Source organism: Protopterus annectens, chromosome 7.part0 (genome assembly GCF_019279795.1).
Source record: "Protopterus annectens isolate FY-2018-M chromosome 7.part0, PAN1.0, whole genome shotgun sequence".
NCBI classification, from domain to species: domain Eukaryota; kingdom Metazoa; phylum Chordata; order Ceratodontiformes; family Protopteridae; genus Protopterus; species Protopterus annectens.
The window spans coordinates 482,620,219-482,635,664 of record NC_056739.1 but is presented as its reverse complement, the minus strand read 5'-3'; the positions used below and the strand labels follow the sequence as shown (position 1 = coordinate 482,635,664).

Sequence of the window (15,446 nt, the reverse complement as noted above, 5' to 3'; positions counted from 1 at the left end):
ATCTGTCGTTAAAATCTGACTCGCCTCTGGCCGGGTCACAGAGAGTCCCTTGTTTAGGTGACATTCCTGAGCCCACCACAAAATTCCTTTTGAATGCAAGGTATTATTTGAATGACAGTGTCCAGATCCTGGCAGTGCTGTGTCCATACATTTTGAGATACCATTGTAGCTTCCTCATATGCAGTTTGGCATTGGGAAGCACCAGAATACAAGATGCCATGAACCCTAAGGCTTGAAGGACTGTCCTTGCAGTCAGCCCGGACTGATGAGATAGCTGATGGAAGTAAAGGGATAGACTCTTTTGTTTGTCCAGGGTTAAAAGGCCATCTGGGATGCTGTATTCAGTCTCACACCCAGAAAGCACATGTCCTGTGAGGGTACTAGACTGGACTTTATTTCGTTCACAGAATACCCCAGGCATCTTAGCACTGCTATCACATATTCCAAATGATGAAGAAGCTCTTCCCTTCCTAGAGCCAGAATCAGGCAGTCGTCCAAATAAGGATAGATCTGTATTCCTTTTAGCCTGAAGAAAGCTATCACTGGAGCCAGAACTTTCGTGAACACTCTGGGCGCAGTAGATAAGCCAAAGGGCAATGCAGAGAACTGATAGTGAGAAGTCCCAGCTCGAAAACGCAGATACTTCCTGCAACTTAGTCTGATAGGAACATGAAGGTAAGCCTCCTTGAGATCCAAAGTTACCATCCAATGATCTTTGCCCAGCAGAGGTAAAAGCTGCTGCAACGTCAACATTTTGAACTTGGGAATGTCCAGATAAGTGTTGAGGATAGATAAATCCAAAATTGCGTGTTCCCCTTCTTTGGTAATAGGAACAGGCGAGAATAAAATCCTAGGCCCCTTTCTGGTATAGGAACCGGCTGTATGGCCCCTATTTGGAGTAACAGTGAAATTTGCTTGTGAGCCTCTATTCTTTGTTGAGGAGGAATGTCTGGCATGCCTTTGAAAGGAGGCAAGGTATGGAAATAAAACCTGTAACCGTGATGTATGATATCCAGTACCCATTTGTCTTGGGTAAGTAAACTCCAATTTTCTTTGAAAAGTGCCAACCTTCCTCCCAAAGGTGCTGCCAGGCGAGAAGGTTCTGGCAGCTGAAAAGGTAGGTCATTGGGTCTGTTTACGAAAGGACCGACCCCTGCCCTCACTCGAAGACTGTGCAGGAGAACTCCCTGTTCTAGGCCTGAAAGAGCCCTAACCTCTGCCCCTGCCACGTCTAGATCTACCCCTAGACTGGGAATCATAAGAAGGATACGTCCACCCTTTAGTAGGCCAATTTCTACTAAACTTTGGAGGCTGAACCTGCAAAAAATCTTTAACAGTCTGCATAGACTTAGCCTTGTCTTCCATTTTCTTTAAAACTGCTTCAACAGGAGAACCAAACAAGACATCAGATTGCAAAGGTGCATCCAAAATCCTAGTTTTAACATGGTCAGATAAATTTTGATCCCTCAGCCAGGCATGCCTGCGAAGAACTGCCTCAGTGGCAGCCACCCTAGACGAGGCCTGTACAGCATCAAAACCACATTGCAAAGAATGCTTACCCACCTGTTCAGAAACATGCACTAAATCTTGTAACTCTTTACAGTCAATACCTTCCGCCAGAGCATCAACCTTAGATTTCAACTGAGAAAGGAGATAATTTTGATATTTCAACATGTGAAACTGGCAATTCAAAGCTCTCATGGCTAGAGTGGAAGTATAAACTTTCTTTCCCCATCTATCCAAGGCCCTGGCCTCTTTATCTGCAGGAACCGGATTCTTGACAACAGAAGCCTTAACACCCTTAGGCCCCTGGCTAACAGTTTCTGGGTCTGCCCTAGGACTCTTAAAAAGATACTTATGAGCTTCAGGCACCCTGTAATACCTATCTGGTTTAACAGGAGCAGGAGGCAAAGAATCCGGATTAAGAGAAGCCTCTGCAAATACATCTTCCACCACATTCAGAACAGGAGGTATAGCTAAAGGCCTATGCTGGGGTAAAAACAAAAATTCCCTAAGCCTTTTCCTGGAATCAGAGAAATCCTGGCCTTCCCATTTAAAATGCTCCCTCATGGAGTGAAGGGTCTCTGAAAAGAAAAATCCTCAGGAGGAGAAGCAGAAGGAGTAGAATCATCCACATCAGAATCAGAATAATGAGAATACTCCTGCAAGTCTTCAGCCGAAGACTCAGACACATCCGAAGCCTGCTCATAATCCCCAACACAGGTTCCATCCTAGGCCTCTTATCAGGAGGGGGCATAGAGCCTCTAATTAAAGTAATTAAATCCTCTGCCATTTTGAGCATGTGCTTCTTGGGCACAGCACCTGAAGAACTGGGAGTGACCCCCACAGAAGCTAAACTAGACCTGCCTCTAGGAGAAGCCTTGGAAGCAGAAAGAGAGGGCCTAGACCCCTTAGGAAGGGAGGGGAGTACAGTTACTTGAGAAGCCCCTACAGCCTGCCCTGCCTCCTGGGAGGCCACATCCTGTAAAATCAAAGTTTCTCCCTGGGACTCCAGAGAGGCCTCCGTCGGAACCACCGGTTCCACTGACGCCTCTAAAGAACCGGCGTCCGGTTCGGACAACTCCTCTAACCTAGGTTTAACTGCCTTGTCCTTGCGCTTCTTTGAGGAAGCCGGCGTCGGAGCATCCAACGGCATTTTGTAATTGCACCGCTTCCCAAAGACCAACCATGCACAATCCAACCTCCGCTTTATAGTGCGTTTATTAAACCTAGCACAAAAGCGGCATCCAACAACGTCGTGCTCAGGTCCTAAACAAGGAATACACAAATTATGGTAATCCCTATGCGGTATCTGTTTCCCACAAGAAATACAGTTATTCACTTTTTCTGACATCCGGTAAACCACTGAGGCAAGAAAAAACCAAAATATTCCCCAACGGGGTACTTAACCAACTCTGACTTCGGTCTGAAACTCCGAATTCGAAAAATTTCAGAACGCCGAACGGCACTTGCAACACTGCTTCTGCATCGGACCATGCGGCAAAAAAGACTGAGGATATGACGTCGGTCATGCGCATTTGTACCCTGACGTTCTGATGTCAGTCAAATGCGCCTTGACCGATGTCAGCCTTATACTCTGATATTCGGGCCGACCGAGGGACAGCGGACTACCCAAGTGTTAGGACTGCAGCAATGTGGGATGAAGAACATCAGCATGTTTCTTCAGAGGGTTTTCTTTCATTTTGTTCCTTTTTTTTTTAATATCCAAAATACCAATTAGCAGCTGAAATGCACTGTGCTCCCTAACAGGTTGTGACAATGGCTTATCTGCTACGGCCAAGCCCTCTCCTCTCGGTGTTGGAAAGGGTTGCCAGCAAGCTAGTACCAGGTTAATCTGTAGAACCCCCAAGGGGTTATATACTATCTTGGAAGAGCTGCTCGCTTGCTGGAGGTTTACAGATCCTTTTGGACTTTCACTAAAATTCTCCTCCATTTCTCCACCAACAGAGATCAGGGTCAGTGGGTGGTGTTGAACTTGAGTGGAGGAAATGGAAGCAAACTTCCATGGGTGTGTTGGGAGCGTGCTCCTTTCTCAGGTTAATGAACTAACATTCACACTGGGTCCAGCTTCATTGTTAAATGATTCCTGTATTAAATTTGCACTGCAGAAATTCCATTGCCAAGTCAGAGGATTGAAAGGAATATCTTGCATGCCACTTAATTCTTAATAAGGCTGGGTTATAGCGGGGGTGTGGAGCTCATTCTTTTAACATTATGATTGCACAGACGCAAAGAAATTCTATTTGCAGTAGTCTGTTGTGAGAAGTCAAAAAGATGCACCTTGCATCTGTCCATCAGAAACTCTCCCCACCTTAGTTTTTGCAGTTATGCCACCTTGTCATTTAAGAGTTTGGATATTTGCCAGGGAGGATGATTCTCCTTCGAAAAGGTGCTCAATTATGTTTTCTAGTCCTGCGACAGTTGATAGTTTATGTTGTAAGTGGATAAGTCTCTGATGTGCAGCATTTCTCATAAGTCAACCCAGACATAGGTTACTGTGGCAATGTCTATCCTCTAGGTCTGTGACTTTCATACACAGCATGTTATGGGCCTTTTACTGCTCCCTTACTGCCACATGCAGTTTTTAGATGCGACTGGAGTCTGCACGAATGCAGACTAAAAACCTTACTTTGGCACTCAATGAAGCTGCTCTTTACTGCTGGCTACTAGCAATTTCAAATATTTGATGTCAGTTAAAATTTGGGAGACCAAACAAGTTAACATGTCTGGCTTCCAGTTACATGCTGGGGTGCTGCCATGATGTAACCACAAGTAATGAAGTGCTTCATAAAATTCAACTGCAGGCATTTATAGCTCCACTTCTTTCTCTGGTGTTAATTTACATGTCCAAATGCCCAGGCTGTCACAATTAACACTCATTTACATGAAATGTATATATCCTGCACATAGAACTCTAAAATTATGCTATTGCCATTCCTCTCAGCAGCTCTGTCCCCATAAACAGCTTTTTTTTAAATTACATAATGCCAACTGAAACAGAAAAAAATCCAACACACTGATGGCAAAGAATTTTATGTATTTTTAATCCACAGTTAAGTACTTTCATCAGAATTAAAGAATTCACAGTTAAGTCTGATTTTATAGGAGACTACATCTACTAATTATCTAACAACTCATTAAACAGCTAATTGAAATCTTAAAGTACTAAACAGAATACAATGTCATCAACTCTCAAACAATGAATTAAACGTTCTGAAATACAAGATGTGCATATTGGAAGATTTGCATGTTATAACATTCTGAAGTTTATAAAACTGCCCGACTTATCCAAACCAATTAAATGTCAAGTACTTATATAACAGACATTCAACCTAAACAAAAAAACAATGCATAAATAAAAACTATTTGAGCATTACTGTTTAATTTTTAATACATCACACCCACTCAAATCCAAAATGCTAATCTCCACTACAAAATTCATCATGCGGCCATTACAAGCCAGACAATCATCCATTAGATTGAGAGATGAAAGGCAGCCATGCACATCTTTTTGCACGCTTGCTTCAGCAAAGATTGCTGGCACAATAAAGTGTTTGAAATAATTTAAGGCTATGACTGATACACTGACTACAGTATAAGCCTGCAAGCCTGTCAAAAAAAAATTCAATACTAAGACAAGGGTGTTGGCTCAACAAATGTTGCTTGGCCACCCTAAACCTGGTAAAAAATGTTACCTGCTGGTAAATTTTAAGATTTGAACTCCAGCAGAGGACACATGCAATTTGTTTACTTAGGTTCTAGATGGCATGCTATCAAGTTAAGTAACACAAGTTGTCACATTTACTGTCTACCACAGTAGACTTGACTGAGGAGCCTAAATCACCTTCTGGAGAAACCCAATGACCATCCCAACTCCTGGTAATGTCTGCTACCCACTTACTGCATGAACTCATACTATTCCTCAATGACAAATCATTAAATGCACACTCTTTGAATGAACAGTGGTCTTACAAAGTGACTAACAGATCACACTGCTCAGAGAACTGCTGGCATACTATGACTGACAAAAAAAAACTGGCCTTTTCCTTGTTTTTACTTATTCTCTTCCAGCACCAGCACAGAAAAGGAGAGGAAAAAATGCAAAATGCACCGTCTCTTACTACAATGCATTTCTTAGGCCAAGAGCTTCAGATAAGATCACTGAAAGCCTTGTTCCAATCAGACCCAGCATGGTATACCATATTTCTAACACCCAAGTCCACACTAGCTTACAATATTTTGTTTCCTACCAGATTTCTAAAGGCAGTTTATTCTGTCAAATCCCCACTCTGAAGTAGAAAGAAATTGCTTCTAGTTATGAATTACCCTTACCTAAACCAAATCTCTGTTATTCCCTGACTCTGGTTGGCAGGCTGCACAACTCTCACCACTGGTACAATCATACTACTGCTGCAGCCAGCACCTCATCTGACGCCTCTCAGTTTTTCTGAATACTTTTTTTCTGTCATACCATGCCTGTCTACCATCTAGTTAATGTCACAGCCATGTCCATTGGTTCTCTTAAAAGAGGGACAAGGGCTCTTCACAGTACAGCCCTCCCAAGTAGCTGCTAAATGCACTCAAGTTTCATATATTGTTGGCATGCAAACTCCAACATATGACGTAAGAAAGCTGTTATGGGGATGCAGTCTAACACAGCCAAGTGCATGACTTTGGCCTCATAAACTGCAATGATGGACCCCCCCCTCTCTCCCCTCAGTGGATGCCAACACTGTACCAGGATAGATGCATCCAACCCCCAAGGTGGGTGAAACAGTATCAGCCATTCACTGCCACTAGCAATATGTTGGTCCATACCAACTGACTTGTTGACTTCACATCACCTGCTACAGTCAGGGCTTTATCCCTCTATATCACTAAGCTGACACCTCCTCTTGCATGGCTTAACATAAAGCTAAGACCTCTACTGATGCCTCAAACACTTAATGGTTAACAGTCAAACTAAACTACTGATAGCCTTCTTGCAGGATGCCTCAAGATTGCTCAAAAAGAAAATGCTTGCAGTCAGTGCCACTCTGTGACCTTGAATCATTTCTTAAGATACAGGCATGCTGGCCATGGGGTGCCCAACTTCAAAACAATCTGGCAAACAAATGACAGTGAGGTACAGACTATTGACTATGACAGATAAACAAAAGATGGTGTACAATGAGGCTTTAACAGAGTCTGGTAACCGTCTTTGTGCAGACTCAGGACTACTATTAAGAATAAGCGGAAACTGACCAAAAACCTCTACAGTTATGATGAAATCTCAAGCATGCTCATTTGTCCAGATAAGTGAATAATATCTTCAGCCTGGGGTCCGAGGTAACAGCAAGTTAACTGCAGTGCATCTGCTTCAACAGGCAAACTTTTGCTCCATTTGTTGATGGGGCAAAAAATGGGAATGGGTCTGTTTGAATTTACTGGAGATGTGCGTTTTATGAGAAATCTTTGCTTCAATTATAATTCTTCTCTTCTCTATGGTTCTTTACTCCATGTCGTAATTCATTGTTTTCCAGCCATGTTTTACAGGACTTTATCTTGTCCATCTCAAACTCTGACTTCAACACTGCACATCTGCAATGTAAGGCTAGATTGAATTTCAAGCTTGAAAGGCAGTTAGGAATGTAATGCTGAAATCCCCATGTACAACCAGCAGTAAGAGACAGTACCTTAAAGTAGGGCTGGGGAACAACCATCTCCCAGAACAGCACTTGTGTGAAGTGTGATGTGGACCTAGAGAAAAGGCTGGAAGACAAAAGTACTACCACTAAAGTTAACATTAAAGAAGAAAAAAAATCATTGGTAAAGTGCACATTTCTTCCAAATGCACTGCAAGCTTCAGTCAGCGGAAGTAAACCATTCAAGAACCGTTTCAGCTGACATGTTTTAAACAGCACCTTAGTCAATGGATGATGTCAGTGGGAGTACAGTCTGAAAGGCTCTCAGCAAACCTCCAAAGCTAGCAAATGGCACTAGGAAAACTCAAGTCCCCTTACTCTAGGGACTTTAACTGCCACATCCTGCTAAGGCATTTAAGTATGCCTACACCAGGCATCTGGAAATTCAAGATTCAATACTGCACTATTCCATACTAAAATCCTCATATTCTTCAATGATTTAAAATTCACATACTACATTTTTGATCATTTAGAAGTTCTGCACAGGTATACAACACAAAATTTTGCTCAATGCTGACATTGTGACAAGGACCAACAAGTCATCTTATTAGACCCTGCTTTTCCCCCTTCTGTAAACTACAGTTTAAAAAAAAAACAAACTAAACAAATGAAAAATAATTACCTGGGTTCCCCTTCCTCTCCATGACTGTCCTCCTCCTCTTCACTTCCACTATACTCGTATTCTGTTTCATCTGCATGAAACATGGATGCACACTGAGTATTTACACCAAAGATCATTATCTAAGATACAACATTGTGCATACAAAGATATTCTGCTTACAAATAAGCCTATTACTGCATTTTTAGCCATTTTGGTACATAGTTTACACATGAGTCACTGCTAACAGTAGCCAACAGAATGGTCAACTTAAATCCTGCCAGCTTAAAGTTGTTGGTCAGCATCACTTTGCAAGGTTTGCTGCATGTGTAATGCAAGTGGGTCACTTCATCCTCTCCAACAGTCAAGTGCCATTATTGAATCACTCACCTCAGAAGTATTTCACCAGTGCCTTTTATTTCCCACCAAAGCCCAGCAAAGTGTCCCTCTCTCCTGTAAATGTAGTAACATGACAGGACCTTACCACAAGGGTACATATGTAGTTCCAAATACACATCGCTGTTATAGGTTAATAGGTCTATACTAGGCTAATGACCACCACAGCCTTTATAAGCCTAGCTATGCAACCCAACACAATTGTCTCCATGTAACATGAGCGTTTATTGACAAAAGGTTTGTTAGAAGTTTTTACAGGTTGGGGGGGAGTAAGTTATTTTGGGCACAGTTGCCATCTACCTCTGTCTGTAAGAGATATGGGGGCCAGATCTGTGGTGAGTTTCCAATTTCCATCCACTGATCACAGCTGCACTAAAGTTAGTGATGGACTCTACTTCAAATGGATGGGGATCCTCCAAGACAAATCTGTCGCAAACGTTCTATTTACATCAAACAAAATTTAAATCTTTGGATCTAGTGGTTCTGATGGTGTTAGTTTTGCAGATGTGCAAAAGGTCCATCAGAGCTGGATCCCAGGATACCCTATACTCCAGGCATATATCATCTCTAAGTAACATGTCAGGAGACTGAGTATAGAGGTACTGCTTTAAGGCGATCTGTATATGACAATATGATTATACCCTGTATTAGTCTGGTTAGGAACCTTTGTGGGTATTCCAACTGCTGCACTGGGTCTTTTCAGGTACATGCCAAAGGAGGCATTATACTCAATGATGGGTCTGACAAAGACCAAAATCAGTGGCACTAAGACTTCCTTGCACCTGGATGCCATGCCCTTCCTTAAGAGAGTTTGGCAATGACATTTTCTTACTATCTAGGTTGTGTTGGTCAAACACCAGATTACTGTCTACATCTGTTCCCATATCTTTGACTACCAGGCAAACTATAAAGGGTGTCTTATCAATGAAGTAAAAAGCCTGGGTGACAGTTTTTGCAAAAGGCAGTACAATGCACTTTTTGACAGTTTTAATCCATGACTTTGGCAGCAGTCATTTGTTTGTTAGACCCCCCTTGTAAGATGTGCTCATGGGGGGTTCTAACATACCTCTCAATTTGCAGTTTATCTGCTAACTTGGTCAGCCAATGGCCCTTGACATTCGCCTTTACCTCAGAAGTAAATGCCAAATAGGAGTGATCCCAGCATGAAACCCTGAGGTTCCTTGGTTGTGACCAGTCTTAGTAGAGGTGACCTCACCAATCCTGAATTCCTGGGTCCTGTTAGCCAGATGGCAATAAGGTGAGTTAAGTAAAGTTTATACCCAGTTCAGTGAGTTTGTCAACTATAACAGAGTGGGATATTGTATCAAATGCATTAGCCACGTTCAAGTATGTGGTAAGCACCCTTTTCCTCTCAATCATCGCCTTGGTGACCTTCTCAAATAAATCCACCAGTTTTAGTACGCATGACCTTCCTTACACAAAGCCAACCTGGGTTGGGTCCAGAATCTAAAGGCTGCTTATGTCTTTGCTGATCATTTCCATAATACTTTTCTCCATGGCTTTGCATATTAGACTAGTCAGATTACTGAGGCTGCGGTTTCCAGAGTCAGTTGATGGCTCACCAGTGTGAAATGAGAGAACGGTTGCAGTCCTCATTCTCGTGGTGCAAAGCCTGTTTTGAGGCTATAATTGAAAAGGAACTCAATTAGTCCTTATAAAAGGCATGTTTTAAGAAATTTAGGAGGCATCCCAGGATCCTGTCTGTGAGGTAGCATCAGCTGTGCCAGGAAGAGTAGGGCACTGCATGAGTAACATAGGCCAGCAGAGCTAGCTGGAGTTTTGTAAAGAATTGAATATTACTTGAATATCAAACTGATTTTTATAGATGCTTGTGTTAAAAATGTATCAACAGTGGGTCCTGCTGAACAGGAAAGAAATATATATGTAGGACTGCATTTGTTGTAACTGATGAAATGTATATATATTTTAACAGAGAATACTGTAAGGGAAGGATTAAGCTCAGCCCAGCTAAGCTTAAGAAAAATAGCCTGAAATTAAATGACTGTTTAGGCCATAAAGACTACCTCACATGTCAGAATACTGCCACAGAATAGCTTGTTAGTTTCTGCAGGAAGGGTGGAAGTGTGGGAATTGTTTTACAATTTTCAGATACTGTAATAAACCTTAGCAAACATGTATTGTGACACATCAGTGCCAGATCCTGTCTCAGTTTTTAGTGAGGCAATAGTGTGGGAACCAGAGTCAGTTGACCAGTGGTGTCATTCTGTAGCCAGCACTGAAACTGCATTTGAATACTAGTGAGAGATGTAAGGTGTGCACTCTGTTTTGGGACCCGACAAGACTACCACTTTTCACTGTGCCTTCGTCAGTTAGTAAAAATATAGTAAGATTAGCCAAATGTTGTTTCTGCATCTGTCTGACACTTTCCATCTGTGGTGTTTTATATTTCCTGTGATTGAAACTCTGGTGTTTATTGTGAATAAACAAAAAAAATACTGAATTTCATTTTTTATTTTAAATATATCTAAACCTTTCATTGTGGCTGGTCTTTTAGAAAATATTCAGCCTTTCAGAGTACTTGCATTTATTTAGTGGCACTGTGCTCCACTTTCTTGAAAGTCATGCTGCTTGGTTAAACACTACCATTTGTCCAAGTACTAATTTTATTAAGTGCAATTGGGTATTCTAGTAAGATACTTAGCTGGCTTTGGGTGTTCTGGTGGCAATGAATCTACCGTATAGTCTGGGTGGAAGTGGCAGAGCAGGCAAGATATGTCAGCCTTTCCCAGTGGTGGGTGGGGGTGTGTGTGTGTGTGTGTGTGTGTGTGTGTGTGTGTGTGTGTGTGTGTGTGTGTGTGTGTGTGTGTGTGTGTGTGAATTAAATATCACAGTGTGGGTAACAGCTACTTTGAACAGGACACATAGCACAGATTTCACAGAGGATGGCAGAGGACTTGGCCTGGAAAACCTGGCTAAGGATTCAGCCCTATAGTGGTCAGTGGGGAATCTTATTTGGGGCCTGGAGAGAAAGCTCAGCCCTAGGACTGGAGTGTGCATTCCCTATATGCTCTTAAAGGAAACTGCACTTTGTGCACAGAGATGCCTCTGAAAATATTGTGTGCATTTATTTTGCTCACAGTGAATGTGTCCCACTGGTGTCAGTGGTAAGGATTGAGGCTTCTTGATCACAGGCCCGGAAGAGGGACGTCGCACTGTCAGGTCCCTTTGAGGCTGTGTTTTTGGCTTTAGCAAGCTCCACCAGGATTTGCTCCCTGCAAATAGTTTTTTTTTTTGGGTGGGGGGGGGGTTATGCTAGTAGTTATTTCATGATGGGAGGTGGGGTGAAGTTGAGCTGAATTTGTCAGCTAGGTGATATGCTATATCACTCTGCACAGTGAAGTTGACACCACTGACCACCAGTTCAGCACAATGATATACGCTGCCTTTGAGGTTTCTGGCATAGCTGTAGAAGGCTTTGAGGTAGTCTTTAGTCTGAGGCTATACTGACCTCCTAATTGGCCTTGTCGAACTTAGTTCTTTTAGCTTCCTCTTTAGAGAGATTTTAATATGGGATTTGCTCTTCCTAATTTTAGCCATTATTTTTGTCCTTTTGCTATATACCCTATTAAGATTGGGATTCCATGCCATGGCAGTGTGTTTTTTTTAAGAGTTTGAGTTTACTTCCAGTATGTACAGCAGCATCTATACAGCCATTTACATGATTATACAGGGTCTATGTGAACAATTCCACACAGGTTACTTTGTACTTGAGATTAGGAGGGGCAATGAATTCTGACAAACTATCACTTTAATAGGATGTAGTTCACTTTGGAATAGTTCCTAACTGTTGCAGGGTTTGTTGGGGTTAGAGTTGATTTTTTTTTTTTTTTTTTTTTTTTAAAGAGTTTTGGGGTCCGACTCACCAGTGGGGACAAGACATGGTATGGGGGGTGGGGTCTGCAGAGCTCTGCCATACTTGTGAGTACCAGGTCCAGTATATTTAAACCTCTGGTGGGTGTGTGCACTATCTTAAGGGTATTTGTGTTAAATTCCAGGAATTGTGCCTGTGAGTTTGAGGCAGTGTACGTTTCCCAGTTTACAGATGGGCAAGTTAAAGTTTCCCATAAAGAGGGTATTTGGTTTAATGGTGAGGGTCTCCAGTACGTCTAGGTACAAGCTATGGGATTCTTAGGACATAGGTGACCTACAGCTTTCTAGGATATGGCAGAGGACTTGGTCTATGATGATCTTCATGTTGAACTCCAGGGCAGCATCCTGTTTACCCAACAGAGGTATACTTATTGCTCATGTAAATCAAGACTTCTCCACTTCTTCTCTGTCTGTCTAGCTGATTGCCAAAATATGTGTAGAAAACACTGAAGCCTTGCAATATCAGAGTTCTTTCTATGGACTTAAACCATATCTATAATGGCACAGATGTCTACATTCTCCACAGTAAGGACAGCGTCTAGGGTGTACAGTTTGTTTAGGTTCATAGCACTGAGCAGCAACACCTTTAGGTTTCTTTGGTTATTACTTGCTATGTCAGTAGGTTTGATAAATTGGCATTACATAAGAAAAAGCTCTAAGGGGTGGATAGTGCTTTAGCCACTGTTCGGTAACCTAGAAGGGACAGGTGCAGACCAGCCTTTGGCAAAGCAACATGGTTTGCCAACCATGTCCTCCCACACTGACAAACAATGAATCCTCCTAGAAAGACACCAGAAGTCAATTACTGAAGTCAATCCTCTTTTGTTTGTTCTATGGCATCATTCTTGAAGACAGAATGCTGTTCAATTTAAGACACGTACCTATCAGACATTGAGAAATCAATCTCTCCCTTCAAAAAATCCCCAGAGGTACATCTTGGATCATTAACATCCACATAGACTAGGATAGAATCATACTGGTAACCTGTGGTGAAGTGATGCATGCATAACTTAGCGGATCCTGGCACCAGATAAGTCTGGTGGGTGGGGCATCTGTGTGTCATACAATGGAGTGCCCTATGACAGAGTCCTAGGTAATGTGTGTGCCTGCCTTAAAGGTTTTGCTCTTGGGACTCTACTGAGTCTAAGCATGTGTTTGATCTTTAGTGATGCTTTGTGAGTACTTTAGAGATTGCTGAGGATACACACTGCCATTTACAGGCTTAGGAGGTTTGGGACTATTGCTTATTAGTGCTTCAGAATAAATTGGTCCGTCTATGGTGGACACTACATGGTGGTAGTGTGCATGTGTTCTTGACAAACTTGTTGGTGAGATAGATTTTTGCCTCCAGTAAAACATGAAATGAGCAATACCTAACCTGTTCTGATGTATATTCCCCTCCCTCCTAAAAGAAATGTAAACCAAATGCCACTTTGGCAAAAACTAAAACAACCCAAGCAAACCTGGAAATAGAAACTAATCAGGTACCTCTGTGCTTTCTGCCACAGAATTGAAGAATCTTTCAGCTCACAACTTTAGGAGACAAATTTCTTTTTTCAAAATGCACTACAAACAAGTGGCACCATTCATACTGTACTCACAACACATGTTGGATGTCTGGCAAAGTGTTATCTGTATGTACTTTTTTCTACACATTCAGCCATGCAAGTACTCACACTATTGAAGTGACTGCAAGGCACAGCTTGCCTAAACCTTGCATCAAGTGAAGCATGGATGAAATTCTGGTATATAGAATATAACAGCAGAGGCATCAAGCAATATGCAAATGTTTAACCTCACTGAATAGCTCTCAACTTTTTACACCCCAGAATTATGAAGGTAAGCAAAAAAAAACACACACACATGCAAACACCTGTGGGTGAGAACAATGAAAGGAAAAAAATAGGGAGACCTTGTAAGTACTGGTTCTATGGACTCAAACCAAGAGTATATGAATTAACCATGCATTTGCTTATGTAAAAAGTATGACTATAATGATTAACAGTACTTATATCCACAACCCTTTCTCATAAAATATTCTGTTTTGGGTGAAGAGAGCTAAATTTGGAGCCAAAATTATGGCTGTGCCTGAAGTTAAACACAGTTGAGAGAGGTGTCATTGCATTTACATGCAGACAAAGCAAGCAGTTCCTTTATCTCAATGATCCAGGATGGCATACACCAAAGCTTAGAGTCACTGAAACAATGGCTCATTTAAGTCCAACAGTAGCCTAAGTAATATGAAGCAAGAGAACCACCAGTGCCAAACTAAAAAATTAATCAGATACTTGATTATAGTCTCATTATTACTATCCTTAGTAAACATGATAAAAGACTGAGACAAAGAGGATGGTATCACCTTTTTCTCCTCGTTTCTTGCGTGCTCTGTCAATATGATCCTTGAGCTGGATTCGAACCTGTCTCTCTGTTGGCTGGTCACGGATGAGTGGATGCTTCAAGAGCTGTTCTGTTGTAGGCCTACTTGTATAATTTTTTATCAAGCAATTTTCAATGAATTCTATAAACTTTTTACCTGAAAAGTTGAAAACACATTAACTGCTTATATTACCAGTGTTCTTCAGCTTAACAAGCAAAACCACAGGAAAACATTTAGCGTTTCTCCAAATGAAAGCAGTGCTTTTAAATGTGGAGAAAGATAGTCTTTTCAAATAATGATACAGTAATATAAAATGCATTTGTAGTGTACCCCCCCACTACCTCAACACATGCTAAATGCATCCAGAATAAGTCTTATTGGATAATACATGCATGGGGGGGGGGGGGGGTCCATACAACACATGACATTTACCCAGGCACAACCCCATTCCCATCTGTTCACACTCCTCAAATCAACAGTAAGCGCTCTTGCAACTCAGTAATGAAGAACTGGCCACCCCAGTGCATACAAGTGAAAAATTTATCAGGTTGTCACTTAATAGGAAGTATGCCTTAGAATACTTTTGAAATGCGACAGAGTTAGCTGGGGTTTATGTATTTTTTTTTTTTTAATTTAAAAAGCACACAGCTTTATGGTACAACCTTACAAGAGAAAAGAGTTACGTACTTATAACTTGGCATCTGTGTTACCTGTAGTCACCATTCACCACGTATCAGACATCGGATCCGAGCTGGCGCACTTAAACAGCTTAGCTCAAGCTCCTCCCCTCCTATAATGCTGTGCTGCTCTCTAACCCCTCAGATCACATTTGCACTGGAGAAAGAAGACAGGCAGAAAAGACCTGCCACCAGAAAGGTCCACCAAAGTCCTTCCAATCCCTCGGGGGGGGGGGGGGGGTTGTTATCCTAGTCACCATTCATCATGTATGGGTTAGAGT

The 15,446-nt window shown here is 41.9% G+C and overlaps 1 protein-coding gene across 1 annotated transcript in view; it reads right to left on the bottom strand.

Annotated features, from left to right (window-relative positions):
- MINK1 (misshapen like kinase 1) overlaps nt 1-15,446 on the bottom strand; it is a 1,658,622-nt gene that overhangs the window by 1,025,889 nt on the left and 617,287 nt on the right. Inside the window, exons 13-14 of the mRNA XM_044077078.1 lie at nt 14,471-14,644; nt 7,828-7,897 (exon numbers count right to left, since the gene is read on the bottom strand). Coding sequence (XP_043933013.1) covers nt 7,828-7,897; nt 14,471-14,644 — 244 coding nt within the window. The remainder of the gene's footprint in view (nt 1-7,827; nt 7,898-14,470; nt 14,645-15,446) is intronic.